The sequence below is a fragment of the Montipora foliosa genome, chromosome 2 (genome assembly GCF_036669935.1).
Source record: "Montipora foliosa isolate CH-2021 chromosome 2, ASM3666993v2, whole genome shotgun sequence".
NCBI classification, from domain to species: Eukaryota; Metazoa; Cnidaria; class Anthozoa; order Scleractinia; family Acroporidae; genus Montipora; species Montipora foliosa.
In genome coordinates, this window is record NC_090870.1 from 9495996 (window position 1) to 9518495 (window position 22500).

The following is a 22500-nucleotide window of genomic DNA, read 5'->3' on the forward strand; positions in this document are numbered from 1 at the left end:
AACAAATTGATCTCCAAAAGCGGAAAACGCATGCCAACTATAAGCGTCCAAGGTCTTTAAACGCTGTAGCTTTTCAAAATGAGCAACGTCACCGGAAGCTGAGCTGGCCGTTCGTGATATTGTCGTGTAATCTAACGTGATTCGTCCAAAGTCTCCCTTTTTGCGAAGGACCTTGACCGTCACAATGCCTTGAGATTCTTCGATGTCGACCGAGCTGTCCATTGATGAACTAGATACTATTTGCAACTCTCCATATGGAGAGTCATTCTCTGTTACGGTCAGCTGTGCTTTGTAGGGAGATGTGAGCCTTCCGTTGCCTTGAAAAAGAAAAAAACCAACAGATCAGTCAATAATCATACGGTAGTTTAAAAAGCTATGTATCAATGTGATAAAATTCATGTTACACCGATTTGTGGAAAGACTTTGACAGACTGCAATAAAACAAATGGTAGCCGTTATGCAACGGCCCTACCACCATTCCCCACGGTTCTTTTTATTAAGAAAGAATATTGGATATTAATGAGCTGTCTTACCAGTTATATTAAGCACAATGATGAAGGTTTCGGCTTTTTCTGGTACGGAATCCAACACGGCCTTTACTTTAAACGTCATCCGCGTATCACCATCGTTAAAAGACACGTTGCCTTTCACCGGAGTCAAATCGGCTGACGAGGAAGCGTTCACGACCTCCCAGTACACAACAACAGTTCCATACGAGCCCACGCTACGGACAACCACAAACTCAGCTTCAGTGACTGGTCCTGTCCCAGGTTCAGAGATGGTCTTTGTCAGTGAAGCTTGATCCAGAGTGAACACTCCGTAGGCGTCGTCGTTAGCTCGAATAACAACCTCGAGGGTTTTGGGACTTCCAATGGCTGTTTTTCCAGAATTACGGGTCAACGTAATTGTGAGTGTTTCATCACCTTCAGGGAGACTGTCATCCGTAACATTAATTGTTATATGCTGTTCGCTTACTCCGTCTTCAAATACCAACGTTTGTTCACCGCCACTATATCCCAGTATGCTGAAATCGCTTGGCCCCACAGTCTGTGTTACTACAAAGTAATTGACTGTCTCCCGGCCAAAGGTTCCTTCGCCTCGCAACACAGTGATGTTATAAGGATCAGAGGATTCAGTGAGGAAAACCCTGTAACAGAAATGTAACGTTTGTAGGGCACCATAAAACCTATTCCAAAATGAACGCCTAATAATAGTACTTTAAAGTAAGTTTACATTCTGCGACTCCTTAGTAGATTAATATTTCCCGACACTACTCGTATTATTTATATTGCCCTCTCCGTAGCCATTATGAGGCAATCCGAGGTATTTGTCTCAGTCATTTTTTCGCGTTTTTTTAACAACGTGGGATCTCAGTGTTGTCTTTAAATCTGGTATCAAAAAAACCCAAATACCTACGAAGAGAATTTACTATGGGTATGGCCTCAGTCGTAATTTATTCTTTTGCTACGGCCACGCTCTCGGTATTTCATACAAAATTATATTAGCGAGGCAAGAAGAAGAAATTTGATTGAATTACAAAGAGAAGAACATGAAAATGGGTGACACTCTGTAAGTTTAAATGGATTGTCTGAGAGATCCAGCTCGATTGATTCATCTCGGTTGGTCTTCGGCCAGACTGTCAATCGCACATCGGTCAGATCGGTAGGTCGATAACATCCGTCAGTGCGTCAATGGTTCGTTAATCGTTCAGCACGAAGTCGAGCGATCAATCGACTGATCGGTCGAATGGTTAGGTAATTGATTGATCGATCGACCGAACACCCGTCACGAGACAATTTATTACCTGGCCAGTGAAAACTTGAACACTCCATGTGGATTATCATTGGCCGACAGCGTTATCTGGGAAACATGATTAGAACCCAGTATGGGTGGGATGGTGTTATTGAACTGTGCAGCATTTACTAACTCCACCCCTGTGATGTTGACAATAAACACTTCATCGAGTTCCGGAAAATTATCATCGATCACCCACACTGGGATGGAGCCAACGTCTACGTTGTCGCCTATTATGATGCTCCTTTTCCCTTCGATGAAGTCCAGTCCAGGTGTGGCTAAACTCTCGTCGGATTTTAAGGCTGTTATGTTCCCGCTCGTTGCTTCATACCAAACTCTTAAGGCACCTGAAGGAAATGAAAAATTATGCTGTCACGCAAATTTTAAACGGACACGTTTAAGTCACATTTAAGTCACTTTTAAGGGAGAGAATCTCAGCCAGTGAAGTATTCTTTTTTTTTTTACAATTAGCCTTTCTTGCCTCGTTGTTAAGCCAAAAATTCAAAACAATATTTAACCTTGAACGAGGTAACAAGGGCTAATTTGCAAGCAAACAAAGGAATACTCAAATGGTAGCCATTTTGGAATAAGATGTGTGTAGTTTGATCGGATTCATTCTGCAGTGTTCACGGCGAAAAGATACCCAAAATCTTTCTTTCTCTTGAGGAGGGTTTTGGGTAGTCTGGACAGAAAGTCCAGACTACCCAAAACCCTCGTCAATATATTTTTTCCAGTTAAAGGAAAAAAGAAAGGGTTATAAAAAGAGATACTCCAAACCAGCACTTGGGATATATAAATTAGATACCACAAAGGAAAATCTTGGGTATCAGATAAAGAACTTGGAAGATTCACACTCAGTTCAGAAAGTAGGAATGTTTTGGTTATCAGGGGAAAGTGTTTTCAGCGCCGGGATCTTAGAGCGAGTTTCAATCGAATGTCGTAAAACCAAAACCAAAGTAATTACTTTGGCCAATCAAAAAGGACGGAGACAATCCAGCAAACCAACCAAAACTCGAAGTAATTACACGTAGCTGACACAAAGCGCGGGAAATTAAACGTGCACGCGCGAGCCACGATTGGTTTTGGTTTCACTTGTGATTGGTTGAAAAAGTGGCGCGAGAACTTTGAACCAATCACTGAGTAAAGTAATGTAAAACCAAAAGCAAGTTACTAATTACTTTCGACACTCAACTGAAAACCGCAAACAAAGAGTATTAAGGTATTTTTGAAAGTGGCTAATCATACTAATAATATCAATCTTGTTATCTGTATGTGCGCTGACCACGTAAGTGAACAAGCTCTATCGTTTAAATAACTTTTCTGGCCAATCGATGCTGAGTGACTTAAACAAAAGGGAGTTTAAGGGGGCGACGTCTTTGAGCCGCGGACGGCAACCGGAAGTGAGCTGTTTTCCATTTAACTTGTCTTGTCACTACCACCTTTATATTGGTAAGTATCTTTTTCTCCATTAGAGGTGATTAGGTTAAAAATCTGGGAGACACTGCTCTCCTGGCGTTCGAAACGTTCATTTCCGGTTGCCGTACGCGGTTCAAAAACGTTGCGTGCTTAAACTCCCTAATAGAAGGTCGACACAGTGGAAAATAGAAAACGTTTGGAATCGGAACTTCAGAAATCGGAACTTTGGAACCGGAAAAGTTGTAGTCTCAGCATAATGGTCGATGCAGAGTATTCTTCATACATACCAATGTCCCCAAACAACCTTGAAACTGTAAGAGTAAAATTCGCCTCGTCAGCTCGGGACACCAGACGAGAACCTGCTTCAAGCTCTATCACACCATGCGGTCGATCGTTGGCGCCAATGCTTATGGTTGCTGTTGCCTTCCCGTGAATCAGGCTGGCGTGTCCAGACGGTGCGATGCCGAAGGTTTGAACGTTGCTTAGGCGGACTACAAACACCTCGTGTGTTTCTGGAGTCGTGTCGTTGCGAACTGTTAGGGTTATGCTGGTGTGCGTTTCACCCTGAAAATGAGGCACAGTTAGTTAAACTGATTCCTTGCAAGGGGAATGCATTGCCGTGATAGGTTTCCTTCTTTTCAATGTATGGTGGTCAATCGAAAAGGCAATGCCAAGGCTGCAAATTTTAGGGGCTGTTTACTTTAAAAGACTTTCATATCCCGGTTCTCTGAATCGCCTTCAATTCGGTTCTATGACAACGGAAAACGTTTTCATTCCACTGTGAAATTTCGATGCGGTACAACCACCAGACTGAATCCCTACCGGCACGAATGTAAAACGACAAGAGAGAACCGAGATGAATTCGCACCGGAATGATTATGAAAACACTACCTCGAAACTCAGACCGGTATGAATCTCACATGCAAACAACTCCCTCACGGTCTAACGATAAAAAGCAATTCTTTGAACGCTCAGCATGTGCGTTTCATATTTTGGTACATTTATTTGCCTACACACCACCTACCTCCTTAAACTCCACGGTGCCATTCACATCAATGAAATCAGAAGAGGCATTCACTCCAGTCACAAGCCAATCAACCGTGACACGCCCAGCTGACAGGTTCCTATTGACAGACAGAGAAACTTGGCTTCCTTCCTTGACAACAAGAGAGCGGGACTGTTCATCGAATCCCACTTGTCCTGCCACACCATCGTTCGCTCGAATGGTAATAGTGACGTTGTTACCCAATCCTGGGAATTAAGAAAAAATCCTGAATGACAAAAATGTTGGGAGTCATCCACCAAGAGAACAGACCCGATCGAGAAATACGAGTCTCCCTGCTACCAAATGTGGTTAAAAGCACTGTAATAGACCATTTTCGAATTCTCGCGGCTGGACCGGGTCTAGCATGAAATGGAGGCTAATGCAGGCAAATTAATTTGCATTTGAAAAGATTTGCCCGCATTAGCCTCCATTTCATGCCAGATCCGGTCCAACCGTTAGAATACGAAACTGGCCTATTGAGGGGTCGTGGCTTAACGGGTAGGTCGCAGACGTTTAAATTTGCAGATAGTGATTTGATGTCATTAGTGAACCGTGACTTGTTCGAACTTTTTAAACCCCAATTAAGCACATCCTAATCACAAAGGCAGTTAACTACCTGAAGCCACCCTTGCTCCTCCTGTGGGATTGACCAGTTTGATAATGAAGTCCTCGTCTGGTTCCGGGATATCATCGCCCAGTATACTCACAATGTCGCTCTGACTGGCGTTGTCGTTGTTGCTGAAGGAAAACGTCTTTTTGCTGGCAACGAAATCACTGTTCAGCGTGGCGCCATTTTGCACGACAGTGACATCGACGGTGACGTCACCAATAGTGCCTGTAAATTGAGTCAACGCACACATTAATTCAAGTCCAACATAAAATAATATAGTACAATGGAGTACAATACCTTACATTAAGGAGCGAGAAGCTCCTTTGAGAACGAGATTTAGCTACAACTTTTTTTCACTCTTAAGGGGGCACTTTGTGACGTTTACAATGGACTGAAGTTTCTAGAAATGGTCATATTTAAGGGATACTACCATGGCGACGGGTTGTAACGCTTTCGGACCAAAAATTGCTCACTTTCTCCTGTTACCACCGTGACCGCATTCAAATCATTTCTGCATAACATTTTTTCTATTTTAAGAAAACCTAGAATGAAATGATTAGCCAAAATATCATGGTTTTGATCGACTTGGTGCGAATTACATCACGAACTTTTGAAAAAAGTTCACCCAACACTCTCAAGTTTGCTCTCAACTCTTTCCTCGCCATTCGTTACCAAAAACAGAAGTCCTTGGCCTCCATTAACTGAAAGGCGTCCTTTGGATTTTCAGTGCGTTAGTAATCAAATTAAAGAGTCAGTGAGATATCAATAACAGGGTATTTAAGCTGATTCTCGCTCTGGTTGGCGACACAAGTCCTCTGGTTGGCGATCCTGGAGTGATCAACGTTGATCAGTTGTGGATTTTTCCAGCGTTTTCCCTACGACATCGGTTGCGCGTTCTGCTGGACAAGGGTAACGTAGGCTCTGAGCACGAGATTAGTTCGAATCACGCGAACGCACGCAAGGCTTACAGTTCAAGCAAATATCCGTGTTTCTTTCGCAACGAAAGAACTAAAAATTGGAGGTTAGGTACGCTTGACCACAATGACAGATAAACACAAACTTAAGACATTATTACACAATCTCTAAAAGATTAAAAAGTCTAGTACAAGAAATTAAATGCTTCAAACTGTACGATCAACGGGTCAAAACACGACCTAATTCAGAGCGTTGCTATCTCACCTTTAAGCCTTTCAATAACAAGGCGAACTGATAGACTATCAGTTTCGTCAACTGTCACGCGGCTACCGTGACTATTGGCATCGGGGTTGGCAGCTCTGATAACCATCAGGCCATGAGCATCATCATTGGTAACTATAGTAACAGCAGCCCTCCCAACCCCACCAATCTGGGGCGGAAGAACGGGGGAGTGACCAATCAACTCGACGCTAACTAGTTTCACATCAAACACTTCGCCCAGCTCGGGATTTCCATCGTCGTAAATGTCAATGGTTATATTTGCGGTGCTTTCTCCATTAGGAATTTCAACGGACGAGTTTGCTGCCGCCAAAAAGTCGACGTTTGACACGGCTCGATTGCCTCCAATATGCTCCATGGTGCTATAAGAGTTGAAAGAAGCACACACCGTTAAGAAACTCGATGACAGTTGAGTACAAGGAAAGAGAAAAGCGCTACCATTACAGTTATGAAGACATTGTGACTATACATAAAGAGAATTAACAGTTGAAATTTGTTCCTTCAAATTCCCGACCAAGCCCGTATTTACCAAAAACGCCCGTAAAACTAACGTCGTATTTACACGCTACCCCGTGCCATTAACATACGAGTTTCCCTATACAGGTCATCATAATAGTAATAAGAATCCTTTTATTCAAGTTTCAAGCTTACATGGTCGAACACAAGAGTTCTACTAATTGAGAAAACAGTTCATCAAATCAACTACAAGCAGAACCAGTGAAATATTGTTTAAAGACCGAAGGAAAACAGAGTATCCGGGAAAAAAAATTCTCGGATCAGAGTAGAGAACTATCAAAAAATCGAACCTAAGCCACATTGATAGAGGAGGTGTAGTCTCACACGTCACTGCGCGCCAATCCTACACTCGTCAATGACTTAAAAAGATCAAAGAGCTTTTAAAATTTTGCCATCTTCTCAATTGAAAGCCTTTTGGTTTGACAATAAGCAAGATATTAGCCATACATTGGGTGGCAAAATTCTTGATGAGCCCATAAATTCTTTGTAAAGTTAAAAAACCTAAAAGAACAGTTGTCAAAAATTATCGCGCATATAACGCCAAACGTTTCAGGTACAAATAATTATGAAACGAATTTTCAATGTACCCTCCAAGTTTCTTGACAGATCGATTAGAAGGTGGTAAACACAGGCGTATGAGCGAAAATTTTAAAGATTCATAAATTCCGATCTAAAAAATAAGACGTTGTAAAGAGCTGTGCGTGCGTTACCTGAAAAGAAACAAATCAAATCATTGCCTACACCTACCTGTAAAACACTCTTATATCGCCAGCGGTGCCAAAACTTCTTGAAACCACAAGGTACACGGTACTACCCTCAGAAGCATTGTAACTCGCCTGGGCAAACTCTACCACCCCGTGGGGAGCATCACTTGCCTCTATGTGCACCCGCGCGACTCGAGTTGTTTGATCAAGTGACGGGGTCCCCTCGGACCGAAATGTCACCGATGTCAAGTTGACGTCAATTATCTGGTTATTGGGAACAAAAACAGGACACAGACTTAAAGCGATTTTCAATTGAGTGTCGAAAGTAATTAGCGAATTGCTTTGGTTTTGCATTATTTCGCTCAGTGATTGGTTCAAAGTTCTCGCGCCACTTTTTCAACCAATCAGAACTGAAACCAAAACCAATCGTGGCTTGCGCGTGCACATTTTCCCGCGCTTTGTGTCGGCTACGTGTAATTACTTCGAGTTTTGATTGGTTTACTGGATTGTCTCCGTCCTTTTTGATTGGCCAAAGTAATTACTTCGGTTATGGTTTTACGACACTCGATTGTAACTCGCTTTAAAGGCTCTCAATTTGTTCTGGTTTGTTTATTTTTTGTTAAATAATTTAAAATGCAGCTTTGCATTTCTGTCGCTTTTTAAGTTAAGGAAAGTGCACTCTGCTTGGGCCAGTCTAAGCTACAAATCTCTTCTAGGGCCGGGGGGGGGGGATCCCATATAAAAAGGACGGGGGTGCTCATCGCACCTTTCAGGGGTTAAAAAAGCGGTTTGGGTAACTCTTAGGGTGTTCAGCCTCAAAAGGTCCACAGCAGGAGCTTTCGCGGTTAGGGTTAGGGTTAGAAATGGGTAAGTGATAAACGGACCCTGCTAACCGGGCTCCAGAATGAACAGGTCAACCAAAATATTAAAACGCATTTGCTCTCATATATTCTTATTTTTTGTTACCTACGTTTTCACATAGTTTTAACTTTCTAAAGCGGGTAGCATTTAACTAGAAAACCTAGCGGTTTACTTAGACACTAGGCATTTTAATCACGTTATGTACCTTTTATTTTACTTGATTAATTTTATTTGTAACGTATTGAAAAGTAGAAGTAACTATTATAATAACTTAATGCAAAAAAGTGAAATGTGAATAAATTGATGTTGTTGTTGTTGTTGAAAGATTCTTTGCTTTGTAAGTATAGCACACAAACTTGTTTCAAATTGCACTAAATTGACTTTTAAGGGTAGGACTTCAGCATGATAATGAATGTATACTATTTTTTTATTACGTTTAAGACCTATACTTATTTCTTTTATTTAAGAATATTTTAGGGGGCGAAGTTATGTCTCTGGTTTAAAATCGAGAGGATTTTTTAAGAGTTTACGAGTTATTTACAGCATGCTTACGCTTTTAGATCTGTTGTCCACAGGCTGTAGAAGGTAAATAACATCATTAAACAAAACAACAACTGACAAACACAACAGAAATAAATCAACAACACAATGAAACAAAGAATTCAAACTTAATTAAACTTATAAAAAGAACATTCTAAAAAATGAAACTATTAGAAAGGAAAAACATTGTACGCATGGCATTAAACAATTTAAAGAGGAAAAAAACGAAAAGAGCAACTACACGCTGGTGCAAATTGAAAATGTCTCCCATTAAACTTTTCTTTCAAGGGATCAGAGCTTCAAGGTACAATAAATTTAACTTGATTTTCACGACTTATCCCTGAATATAAAGCAATGGCTGCTTATTTAATTCAAAAATTTCATCTCAGAGGCTTCAATATCGAACGAAATGTTATTCCCGATTTCGTTTTATGCTAAGACGCATTACGCCAGCAGCAAACAAAAGCAACATCATTTTTTTCGATGAGGCAAAGTTCTACACACATTTCGCCAGTTCGCTTTTATCGACCTTCATCACGCGGCCATATCATTAAAATCCCGAGGGGCTAGACGTTTTCTCGTTTTCAGGTTTATCGGGGTGAGGTTGGTTATTTCTGGCAAACATGGATAAACTGTGAAAATATGCTCATCGCTTGTGAGTGACTTCTCACACAGCCCTCAAAACCACGACCTCGTATCCACCAAACCGTAGAGTATTTTATTTACTGATTTTATCGCCTATTTTTTTTTTATTTCCTATTTTTCTTTTAATTTCAAACCTTAGAGTAGTTTATTTATTTATTTATTAGTTTATTTATTTCATTTTTCTCCTTTTTCCTTTTTTTAACGTTAAAGAAAGTTGAATAAATCACTTATCAGGATCATGCAACGAAAACGCCGAGGAAAAAAACGCATGCTTCTGGTGTGTATGTAGATGAAGAGAATATGATCTCTTATCAGTTGAGGCTATTCAATTTAAATCTCTCACCTCCAAAACCTCTGGGATAGCATCTGGTTTAATATCGAACTCAATATCACGTGAAGATATTCCCTGTGCGAATACAAGGTCTCCCTGGACTGGTGTGATATCATCTGTTGCTAGCACACCATTCAAGCGCGCTTCCCAGTGAACACTGGAGCCGCCTCGTAGACCAAATCGCCTTATGACTCTCAAGGTTACTCTGTTATTGGAGCTCTCCCCTTCTTGGACTGATACTGACAGCGAGGCATTGTCAAAACCTAAAAAGGTCAGAAAAATACAACAGACGCTATTATCATTGAACGTGACAACCGAGAGAAAGTTTTCACGCCACACGCATATGTTACGGTTCAATAATACATTGGGTTCAAAGTTTTTTGTTTTTTTTTTTTCTTTCCAACTAGTTCCCTCTCGATTTTCCTTTGTTTAATGATAATGAACATTAGTTTTAAAAAAAATCCAAACTTAACTGGTTTGAAAAACTTTACAGCAAGGAAAAATATGGATCCCAACACACACCCTTGAAAATCACAAAACATTTAAAGTTTTTCTCCTGTGCAAGCTGTGAAACGTGAATAGCGCTTTCGCGCCTTCTGATTGGTTAAGCTTCAGACAATGAGCAAGTATTTATCCCTTCCGAGTAACAGAAGAAACACAAAATGGGTTCACCTTGTGAAAACCAGCCCTGAGAGTTATTCTTTTTTTTTGTTCAAAGAACAATGACATATTGATTGGTGGGGAAAATACTGTCTTAGAGAACTGAAATCGGTCAACAACAGCCCAACTATTGGGCGAGACAAATCCACTCCATCAAGTTAAGCTGCATTACTTTAACGGAATACTCTGTCCAGCCTGGTTTTCATTAGCGATGCAAACACAAGCGCGAGCATAAGGGAGCACATTTCACCGTGAAAACGGTGTTGGCGCAAGAAAAAGCACAAGCACAAACACAACTAAGCTTGCGCTTATGTTTTCCTTCGCTTGCGTTGTGTGAAAACGAAACACAGCATAAGCACAAGGAAATTTGTTACGTCTGGCCAATTAAAGCACTCGTTCCAGATTCCCCGCGTCTGAGCATTTGAACAAAATGGCGGATGCCGTGATTGATTTTGATGCTTATGTCGACGTTCGTTTTCACCAGCATAAGCTACTTATGCTTGTGCTTGAGCTTGTGATTGCGTCGCTAGTGAAAACCAGGCTTAACCTTACATCCAGTTAGTACTAACCGATTAGCCCATACGGATAGTCGTTCTCCAGTATAGTAACAACACACTCCCGCGGAGAGCCCAAGATAGCACCGCCATACACTTCAGTCAAGCGTATTCTGAAGTTCTCATCGAATTCTGGGACCAAGTCGTGAATAATCTGCATTGGTACCGAAGCCTCTCTCTGCTGTTCTAGTAATGTGATGTTTCTTGAAAGGATTCTGTAATCCGATGAATTCGCGCTGAGAGCATCAACTTCAAACGCAATCGCAATCTAAAGAAACAAAATAGTTTGGACATTAAGGAGGGGAAATCAATTTGATTCCTATACCGAAAATACGGTATTTCGCCGCAGTATAACGGATTTTAGAAGCTCTTAATCATGACTTTCTTGTAAAGGGCACTGACAGACACTAGGCAGCAGCCTTAAGGAACTGAAACCAAAAAAACATACCTTGCACTGTCACGCTAAACTTGCTGTATTTAGGTCAAAACTGAGTACAAATCTAAATTAGTACTTCACCTCACACGTTCACAACATTCCTGACAACCCACTGAGAAGATATGAAGTGTATTTATGGCACAGAGAACTATTCGTATTTAATTTTTTGCGACTTTCTAAAGACACCGTCTCCAAACTTGAAAAAAACTGGCCAGTTTTTTCAAGTTTCAATCCATTTCCAACTTCTCCATCCTTGGCCGCAAACAACAAAGAATAGCTGCCTTCAGTGCACTTCATTGGTTACTGATAACAAAACTACAGCGTTATTCTTTGGTCTTCATTGATGCAAAGACGTCTTTTAGTGTTTTGAAGTTTGACTTAAATAGCGTGACACTGCCCTTTTTTACAAGACTGAGAGAGACGGCCCGGCGAAGCAGGCCCGATTGCATGACAAACCAAAATTGATTCAAAAGCTCAGCTATGTCCGGAAATGCGCGCCGCCCTAAACAAGCGTCACGATGTGTTCCCTGGGTCTTCTGCCCAATTCTAAGACCACTGGCATGTCGGAATACAAACAATTTACGCTACAGTGTTCTTTTTAACTCTGGTCCCGAAATAGAGAGAAACGTATGCATTTATCTCACGCAAAATGACGTATGTATGACGTATGATGTATCTCACGTATGCATTTATCTCACGCAAAATGATGTAATTTCGTGACACCCAAAATGCCCCAAAAGGTAGAATGAAACGTTGCGATAACCACTTAAAACCGTTGAACAACATAAAAGAAGCACAACAAAAGGATAGAGAAGCATGGATTGACACAAATGGACAAGATTGAAACGGATTGCGTTTGGGTAATCTTGAAAAAAGTCGGCCCGACGTTTTTCAAGTTTATGGCAAATCGCTTGAATAGAGGCCACAACCGCCTTAACGGTGATGTAACGATAGCTTTATCAATAAAGGAATTCCACATTACCATTTTCGAGTTTTAATATTCCCGAGGTTTACGCAACCATGGGGCCGCAACATCAACGAAAACATCACTTCGAAACAGAACCTTTTAATATCAAGTATTTTGGCGATTATTCCATCTATTTCACGTATTCTATAACTGAAACGGTTTTGAAATAGATGTAGTGTGCTCACTGGAATTTAATTATTACACGTTTATGACAAGTCTCAAGAGGAATACACTAAATAGTTGGGTAGCGATAATTAGACGCATATGACCGTCAATACTGGCCAATATCAATCAAACGAAAACTTTTGGTAAAAAATGTTGTAATATTTGGCCGGATTATAAGGCAAATTACAGATAGCTCAATCACTTACAGTGCCGAAATCACCAGCCGCTCTTGTCACGTTCACAACTGATCCAGAATGAGGCTCATGGAGGCTGACAGCACTGGACGAGAGTTGTACAACACCGTTTGCATTGTCATTCTTTTCTATTGTGACACGCGCCACACGAGATACTCCTACTCGTGGTGAATTTTCAGGTGCTAGAAATTTAAAAAAAAAAAATGCAAACTATCATAAAACAAAAATGTCTCAACTTGAATGTCCTAGTGGTCAAAGCGTCATTGTGCTTTTAAAACAACAACCGTTCCGTCTTTTCTTACCAGGAAACACAGGATGGCCAGAGAGTAGCTGCACATCAGTTAAATTCACCATCACTGTCTCTGCTGCCTCGGGCATAACATCGTCAAGCACATGCAAGCCGATGGTAGCATTCCTCTGCCCGTCACCGAACACAACAGCTCCGCTTATGGGAATATAGTCCACATTTGGCGTGGCCATTCGCACGTTGGCCATACTTGGATTTATGCTGTGGTAGCTAACGCGGACAACGCCCTGCGTTCCAGACTTTCGCGTTACCGTTAAGTTTACGGTGACGTTACTTTCCATGACTGCAAGCTGAGAGAGGGCGAATACAAAAACGCCATACGGATCATCGCTTGCGGAGATAGTGACGTTAGATCGAGTTCCGTCATTTGCTAGGCGGCCCGCGGACACATTTGTAAGTGTAACTAAAAAGCTCTCGGCCAGCTCGGGTACCTAAAATAATTAAAAGGTCATTCAAATCAGTACTTTTTACAGTACGATGTTAAATCTCAAATGACATGTAAGGTATTGACACTAGTGATCCGTAGACGATACCTATAGACAGACAGACAAACCGCGCCGTCAGGTTAGGGTTAAACGCACTCATCTCCTTCACTTTACAGCAACTTGCAAGATCATGCTGTGTACATCTTCCTTACGTCGGATGATTCTGGGCTTCGTATCTCGCACGATATTTTATGGCAGGATTATTTTAACACGCGCGAGTAATTCGATTTTCGCTATACAACTCGCGACCAAACCACAACGGGGCGAACATCGAATTCCTCGCTCGTGTTCAAATAATCCCGCGACAACAATAGGGAGGTTAAACAAGAGATGTTCAAGGAGCCACGAACAGCAACCGGAAGTGCGTGTTCAAATTCATATTCTGATCATTTCATGCCTGTATTATCGAAAAGTGTAACAGCATACCACATCTTCCTTGATCCTGATGGCAATTTGAGTGCTGTTGACGTTGACAGGTAACACTACAGAGCCATTTGTGTTCTCCACGTCCGGGGTAGCCTGTCCTGATACCTGCCAGTAGACAGTCGAACCACCCAACAAACCCCTTGTTCTCTGCACCGTCAATAGTACGGTACTGCCACTCGCTTCATTAATGGTCCGACTGAGGGAGTCGGGGGCGAAGCTGAAAACACCAAATGCATCGTCACTTGGGAGGATGGTCACCCGCGCTAAATTGGCGACTGAATTCAGTTGAGCTGAAAAAAAAACAAGTGGTATAAGGAGAAATCACTCAAACGAATTGACCACTGATTACTATCTGCATCATGTGCCCAATACATCTAGGAGCTACCCCGATGGACAGTCAGCTCCTAGATGGTGCCCGCTCCCATGACAACAAATCCACGACTCCCAAAGAGCACAGAAGAAAGGCAACATCACACCGACAAAGGGTGGAAAGTAGAGGATGGAATTGAGGGAGGGAAAAGGGAAGAAAAAAAGCAAGGAAGGAGGGAGGGAGGGAAGGAATGACGGAGGGGAGGAGGGGGGATAGAAGGACATATGCATAAGGATTTAGGTGAAAGGAGGAAGGAAAGAGGGAAGGAAACGAAGGGAAGAAGAAAGAAGGGAGGGGAGACTTGGGAAAGGACATGCTTATCAAAATGCTTACTCTTCCCACTAGAACACCGTAAACACTCAACATATGGAACGAATAGAAAATTCGGGAAAAGTAGCGAGCACTTCATGAAACGGACAAAAGATGACACGGACCAGTGATCCAGTTGTTGCTGGGAAGAATTAGTGAAACCAGAATCACGAATGATTGCAAATGGAGCCAAGAAAGACCTAGTTGAGAAGCAGCGATTTCAAGTACAATGAGCTAAGGATTTTCTGGGTTTGAACGTTTACAATAAAAAAGTTATGGCATTTTATCAGTCAGTACCTCTCCTTGCATTGCTCCCTTCATCTGGATTAAAACCCTTAACTAACGCCCTCCCTCACTTTTAAATGACTGTAAACACCCGTCTCTCGGGGCTATCTTGAATCAAACAGTTATCGTTACCCCATCCCATAAGGAATGGAAGTTGCGTTACATCAGGTTGCGTTACGTTAACACTTCAACTTTATTTACAGAGAGAGGAGAGTAATGTGATAGATCACATGAGAAAAAACGATTAAGACATGCTTCTTGATCAATGCAAGAGGCCCAGTACGAACAAAAAAAGGGCTAATGAGGATTGTAAAGATCGAAAAAGTGTATTGCACTAAGAAAAAAGGATGTTATAACGTTCTGAAATTCTGACCTTCTCAGAAACGCCCTACAGACATGACTCTTACGATGCCCTACTTACCCCCTCCCTCTGTGTTAAAAAGCTCCACGCTAAATGATTTACTGAGCTCTGAAACGTTGTCATCGACGATCGTGATATTGATTGTGGAGGTCCGCGATCCTGCAGGAAACTCAACTGAACCTGTGGTCTCGGTGTAGTCCTGTGGGGATTTAGCAGAGCCTGGTAGAGTCTTCCATTGACACTTGACATTACCTGAAACATTAAGGATCATTATCATTAATTTATTACCGTCACTGTTATTATTATCATTATCATTATTATTATCACTATCATTATTATTATTACTACTACTAAGCATTAGTGTCACCATTTCAGTTCTTATTGGCTACAAGCACGATCGCAGATTCTTTCTGGCACCCTCTTTGAAACTACCCGAGTAACGAAACGTAAAGCTATGCCAGTTTAGGCAGAGGACCGAGCCCTCGTACTATTCTTTCGACAACCAGCTTTTTGAGAACATTTTAACAGTACTCCGAGCTTTTCTTCGCACCACCCTGCCTGAATTGTTTTAAAAGCTATTTTTCGCAGAGACTCAAGGCTCCCGCCAATACTTTTGTCAAAGAGCTTCCAAGCTCTTATCTGGAGACAATTAATTAAACTTGAAATGTTTCAAACCCTAAAACTCGAAATCCAATGTATTGAGTCTTACCAAGTGTCCCTTGCGCCCGTACTACAAACAGCGTAAGTGTTCCCGCACTTTCCCTTACATCGACATCAAATTGGGCTGTTGACGGAGACACTGTTACATCCCCAACTGGAGCATTACGCATGAACTGTAGAAGACCAAAGGGAAAGTCGCTTTGTTGAATAGTGACGTTGACTCTTGTGTAGCCAGATCTTAAGCTTGCAGCACTTGTGGCAGTACTTCCATCCATTGGCATTACGGATGTTAAAACGACAGTGAAGTGTTCATCAAGTTCAGGCAAAGTCTCATCGTTCACTGGAATGACCAAAACCTAAAATTTGAATTCATTTAAAATGTCTGAATCAGTATCGACAAAATATATCTTTTCCTCCATTTAAACCAGGCCAAAGATTCGCCAGTTCCTATGCAACAATTGCCAGTATACCAACCACATTTCTACCCAGGCAGTATGCACGTGACGAATGTCCTCTGAACCCAGCTTAATGACCCAGTTCTAACAAGTCACCTACAGCTGAGGTTGTAAACCATCCAAGTTTGAAATTCAAAGGTCAAATGTTTGAGTCGTTTTGGGAGCACTTGGATTTTTCACCCACAATACAACGCCAATAGGTTATTTCCGAGTCAAGTCTGCCGCCTCTTCAAAGGGAGTCTAAGTGCGAAGTTTTTCTTCCGAAAATTAGTTTTCATTCATATGTAAAGTAGAACTAATTACCACCACAAAAACTTCGCTCTTAGACTCGCTTTGAAGAGGAGGCAGACATGAACTCGGAAATAGCCTGTTTATTAGACGGTAGCTGCGGCAAAGGTAGCAACCGACCCTCGTCAGCAGCAAGGTCACCATAGCAACCGAGCCAAACCCAGGCACCTGTCAACACATTACTGAGAAAAATCAGTGCGTGGAGTGTCTCACCCCATAATATCGGAGGGAGGGAGTGAGAGAAAAGAAGCAAGTAAGCGAAAAACAACTCGAGCCAAAGAACATGGCAATGCCCCTGCAAACCTCCCAGGAGTCTCCCTAAATATCCCAGGCAAAACCCCTGCATTGGCTCGGTTATACCAAGAGAAAATAAGGGGACAGAGAAGGAGGCTCCTGGTCCAGCCCTTGGGATATGTCATGTCCACGAAAGTTATTTTTAGACGAGCGGAAGTTTTCCGAGACGTCCGCATGCAGGCCAACCTCGTTCCGATGTTTGAAAGAAAATATATATTCATCAGCCTTCCACGTGCGCCATCGTTTTCTCTTTTCACTAAGAACCTGAGAGCGAGGCAAGACTGCATGCGGACGTCTCAGAAGACAGATTTCCGCTAGAAGAAAGACTTCCGCTCGTCTAAAAATAACTTTCGTGGACATAACATATCCCGGCCAACGCCTTGAGCCTCCCTCTCTGTCCCCTCATTTTCTCTTGGTTATACTTAGTTTTATTTAAAATACTCGCTTTCGAAAAGAAGCTGAAATGAGGTCAGAAAAAGAAGTACAAAACTAAGGCAATTAACCAATCAGATCTCGAATCAGAAAGAAGCAACCAACGCTCAGCGCGGGAAAATGTGTGCACACAAGTCGCTATTGCCCTTCATTGCGCTTCCGATTACGTTGAAAGAAGCAGTATTTTCCTTTTAAATCAATGAACAAGCATACGCATAAGTCAGCATAGAAACGCCCAAAAATTACTTGTCACAGCTTCACTCAAACTTCTATAAAGACAAGCATCATGAAAATGCGAGGGCATTCGAAATTCAATACAGACAACAACGCTAACTCCAACTGTTGTCATTTTAGTTCTCGGAAAACATGACAGCACACAACATTTGATGAAGGCAACCAACATGAAAACCCAAGAACAAAATCATTCACGAACCTTTTCGTTTTCGTTATCGGAAAACATAACGCTGCCATTGTCCATTATAAAGTCGCCGGATGCGGGCACTGAGCTTGCGCCGTTGTACACACTCCAATACACTGTGGCTTCGCCAAACAGACCCTTTATGCGTTCAATGGGCAAAGTGACGTTGTTGGATTCCTGGATGACAATAGGGCTGATCGAACTGAATCCAAACAAACCATTTGCGTTGTCGCTCTTCAGCACTAAGTCAAACACAAACGAAAACCCACGTCATAAGAATATCTTTTTGACACACTTTCAAAAGAATCAAATAATAATTCAGTCTTCTCTGCAGGGATCTTTGACATTTCTTTTTATTAAGGAACTACCCAAAGACGCCTCCGCTAGTTAAGATTTACTTTTGTCCTTCATTTTAACAAAAAAAAAAAAAACGTTACATACCGTCCTATGCTACACAATTTAAATGTGAGTCAGATAACCAATTTAAGGGAACCTGCGTGCAGACCTCTCGCATTTCCTTTGCTGCACGCTTTTTTTCATACAGCAAGTCTTCACGCAGGCTAAGTTCAAATTTGGTCCTCACACAATGATAAATTCTCAGTTTCTTACAAAAAATAAAATTTGTGAGGAGCTCATTAATGGGAACCTCTAGCTGCACCAATTCTTTAAGTCAACACTTTCCCAAATAAATTAATTTTTGGGAAAAGGCTTTTTCCCGCGAAAAGTATCATATTTCCCCTGACGCTGAGATAACTTTGTTTTGATTGGCTTTTACAACAGCTGGCGTGTTGAATTTCACAAGGGAGGCGTTCTATAAGTAAATCTACCCGCGAAAAGGTTGAATCCAAGCCCAAGTATGGGAGATCAAGGTCCCCTTGATGAAAGGAAAGGAAAGGAAAGATACTTTATTTAAGTGTCTAGTCGTTCTAGCGCTGGAGCACTAATTGGGGACACTGTAAACTGAAATAAGCAATGAACGTAAACCAAGTCAAATGTTGGTTTTTGAGTAGAGGGGAAAACTGGAGTACCCGGAGAAAAATCTCTCGGTGCAGAGTAGAGAACCAACAAACTCAACCCACATATGACGAGTCTGGAATCGAACACGGGGCACATTGGTGGGAGACGAGTGCTCTCACCACTGCGCTATCCCTGCGCCTCTGACCTCCTGAATTTGTTCATTCCGGTTGTTTAACTAGCACAACTGGGGTAATTGATGCAAGATGTAGTGAAAATGTAAATTTATATTTCCCGGCTCGTTTCATATTTCATCGAGAAACATTTCTCGCTGTAAGATATTGAGTATTTTAAGCAGAGGAACAGAAGGAGAAAAGCGAATTCCTGTTAAACGGATGAGTGATAGACTTGCTCCAAACTCTCTATGCATTGATATCAAAAGTGGCAGCACAAGAATTGAAGTCTACAGAAAGCATCACATTCCCAAAAAAAACCGCCTCCGTTCAAGGCTAGCGACGTTTAAATGCAAGTTCACTACAGAGCGTTTTTTAACGAACCCATGCCAGTCCAATGCTCCACCAACTGAGCTAATAGGAAACTTGAGATTTTACGACGGCGACGGCAACAACAACGGCGAAAAACAATGATATCATTGGTTAAAAGGGCAAAAATAATCGTGCTGCAAGTGCAGCACGGATTTTAGGACGGATTCTTGCGGTACTCAGCATATAAGGACGACGTAAAATTACCAAATTTGAGGTTTTGACGACAACGTAAGCATGCAACAGAGAATCTATCATTCTGTATTTTCACTTTGTAGCTGCTCGTACCAATTTATTTTTAGGATACTTCGCCCAAATTGTAAGAAATGAACGAGACCGAATAACCGCGAAAGAATTATGATAAAGCAAAGTGATATTTTGAGGCGACGTTTTCGTTGAAGTCGCCGTCGTAGATCTTTAAGGTCCCTATTAAACCACACGGTTGGGAGCACGTCAATTTGTTGGGCTCATGTGTTTCCGCCAAAGTGCGGGCTATATAGGAAAGAGAGAAAAGAAACAACTGAAAAGAATTGAAAAGAGACATTGGGCCTCTTTCGATATATTGAAATTCAGCTTGAATGTGAGGCAAACGTAAAGGAAAGTGGATGATATGTAATTATTTTTCACCTTCATTCCCACGTGTTTCTATTGTTTTTGTCCTCACTGCCTCACTATCAAGCTGAATCTTTGATATTTCGAAAATAGCCTCTTATCACAGACAATTGCTCTCTTTCGTCTATAGCCCGTACTTCACATACATAAATTTCTTTCATAGAGCTTTTTAAAATTACCTTTGAGAGTTAATTTAAATTCCGAGGTTCCAGTGTTGAGTCGAGCTCCTCCCGTTGGACTGTATAACACCACAATGTACGATGTATCATCTTCAGGGATGTTATCGTCGACTGTTCTAATTGACGCTTGTCTTTGCGAAACACCAGGCTCAAAGGTTAGATACCCATTTATGGGAGAAAGCTCACCGTTTGGCTGTGCCATCTCTTTAACCAAGCTGATAAAAAAAAAGTAAGTCTCCAAAATTAACACGTTTAGTGCTCAAATCATTTCCATTTAGACTTGAAAGAAAGGCTCAATATATCTGCGTTTGTCTTGAAATCAGGAGCGTGCCAAGAGGCAATAGAGGGTTAGGGTTAGGCCCACTGAAAGAGCAAAACGTCTAACTCTAACCGCAAAGTTTAATTCAGTCTTGATGAACTTGCAGTTATTGGCAGTTGGATTGGCAAGGGTATCGAAAAACGATTCAGTGCTTTTAGTACAGTTTGCATTGCACATTGCTCCATAGAAAAATGGAACTTACTCCTTTTCCAGTACTTGAGGATAGACTGTTATATCCTGAATGCATCCCGTGAAACCTGACTCTGAACTTTGACCTTTGCCCACAAGATAAACTGCGTCAGAACTGATTGATCCCGAAGGAATTGCACTAGAAGAATTTTGAAAAAAACGAAAGAAAACTAAGCAAAATAGCATTTCGTGAGGAAAGAGAAACATACATACGCGACAGAAAAAAAAAGGGAAACTAAATAAAGAAAAATAAATAAACAGCCTTGTTAAACTTACCGACTATTACCAACTGGATCGCCATCTAAATAGAACTGAACTGTACTTGTATCTGTATCCACAGTGAAAGCAATAAAATGCCACTGGCCATCTGCTATGTCCTTTCCGAAATTTATATTCGTCTGAAGGAAAAACACATCCATGGTTTGTTGCAAGTAATGGTATATATACAACTTATTCCAAAATGGCCGCCATTTAAATATTATTTTCCTTTTATTCAAATTTGCCCTTGATGCCTCGTTCTTAAGCTTAAAATTCAAAAGAATATTTTATCTTGAACGAGGCAACAAGGGCCAATTTGTATGCGCATAAATCAGCGGCCATTTTGGAATAAGGTGTATTCAAATAATAATAATAATAATAATAATAATAATAGTAATAATAATAAAATACTTAAATAACGCTATTTACATAAGAATGATCAGTAGCGCTTTACAATAATTCACTTAAAAACCTTATTCAAATTATATGGTGGTACAATTGAAACCAATTGAATAAAAATTAATTAATAAAATAAATTAATGAATAAATAAGAAAAAAGGTTCTAGCCTGCCCGAAAAAGGTGGGTCTTAAGTTTCTGTTTAAAATTACATAGTGATAGAATGTCACGCAACTCAGCCGGCAGACTATTCCACAGACATGGCGCAGCAGCATAAAAAGACCTGGCACCAAGCGTAGGAAGCATTTTCTCCTTAGGACTACTATTTGATCTTAGATTATAAGAGGACTTAGGCTTAACAGTAATGCGCTTTACAAGCAAGTGATCTATGGGTGAGATCGGACATCAGCATATAAAGGCACCGCTGGCAGACGCTATCAGTCCATTAGCAATCTCACCCAGCACATGAATGAATGAGGTGAGGCCTGACCACAACACCGGGAGCTACATGCCCTACTCTTTACGAATAGTGTGTGGGTTCTTTTACGTCCCACCGGCTTGTGAACATTCAAGGGTTGTGAGACGGGGCCTACGGTTTATAGTCCTTATCAGAGAAGACTTGAAAGTCTTAACCATTTGCGGATGTAATTGCAAATGCAGCACTTTCTTCTCAGTTATTTTAAGACCCTGAGCGTTGGTCCGGCCGGAGTCGAACTCACGACCTCCCGCATGGCAGCCCAATGCTCAACCAACTGAGCCACCGGTGCGCGGTACTGGCAAAGGGAGGAAGGAGACATAGAAACGGCAAGCATCATGACAGGCTGCACTGCAAAATTATACAGAATGCCACTGGCCATTTCCTACATGTAAGTCCTTCCGAGAATTACATTTGTGATTTGTTACCAGAAATGGTTACTGAGAAACGGAAAGCAACGTCACTTAAGGAACAGCATAATTATGCAGATTCTGATTCTGGATACATTACACTTCGCATAATTATGCAATTCTGAAAGCTGAGCCAAACGCGATTCCGAAAACTAATGCCGCCATTGTATTCTCTCCAGTTTTTAACAGAAAATGGTAATTTTATTTACGAGAAACACTACAAACGAATGTCGTCATAAACTTTGAGGTTTGGATTTAAAAAAATTGCACCACTCTCTCAGTTTATCAAGGCAGAAACCCAAACAACTGTGCTTTGCTCGCCTGCGTCTTCCCGCGCTCAACGCCGGCTGCATGCTTTGCTTTCAATGGTCGGTTTGATTCTATACGTCACAGATAACGTTAAGTTTGTGGTGCACGGCACACAGTTAAAAACCACCCTATCC

The 22500-nt window shown here is 41.4% G+C and overlaps 1 protein-coding gene across 3 annotated transcripts in view; it reads right to left on the reverse strand.

Moving 5' to 3' along the window:
- Window positions 1-22500, reverse strand: part of LOC137992350 (adhesion G-protein coupled receptor V1-like) — a 104017-nt gene that overhangs the window by 49983 nt on the left and 31534 nt on the right. For all 3 annotated transcript variants that reach the window (XM_068837637.1, XM_068837638.1, XM_068837636.1), the window contains exons 21-39: window positions 20794-20915; window positions 20531-20656; window positions 20010-20224; window positions 17738-17964; window positions 15885-16191; window positions 15236-15427; window positions 13851-14140; window positions 12935-13370; window positions 12645-12814; window positions 10886-11138; window positions 9669-9919; window positions 7323-7543; window positions 6045-6421; window positions 4872-5090; window positions 4235-4461; window positions 3498-3774; window positions 1805-2141; window positions 534-1147; window positions 1-317 (exon numbers count right to left, since the gene is read on the reverse strand). The exon at window positions 1-317 is cut by the window's left edge and continues 117 nt beyond it. In XM_068837637.1, the coding sequence (XP_068693738.1) occupies window positions 1-317; window positions 534-1147; window positions 1805-2141; window positions 3498-3774; window positions 4235-4461; window positions 4872-5090; window positions 6045-6421; window positions 7323-7543; window positions 9669-9919; window positions 10886-11138; window positions 12645-12814; window positions 12935-13370; window positions 13851-14140; window positions 15236-15427; window positions 15885-16191; window positions 17738-17964; window positions 20010-20224; window positions 20531-20656; window positions 20794-20915 (5178 nt within the window). The remainder of the gene's footprint in view (window positions 318-533; window positions 1148-1804; window positions 2142-3497; window positions 3775-4234; window positions 4462-4871; window positions 5091-6044; window positions 6422-7322; window positions 7544-9668; window positions 9920-10885; window positions 11139-12644; window positions 12815-12934; window positions 13371-13850; window positions 14141-15235; window positions 15428-15884; window positions 16192-17737; window positions 17965-20009; window positions 20225-20530; window positions 20657-20793; window positions 20916-22500) is intronic.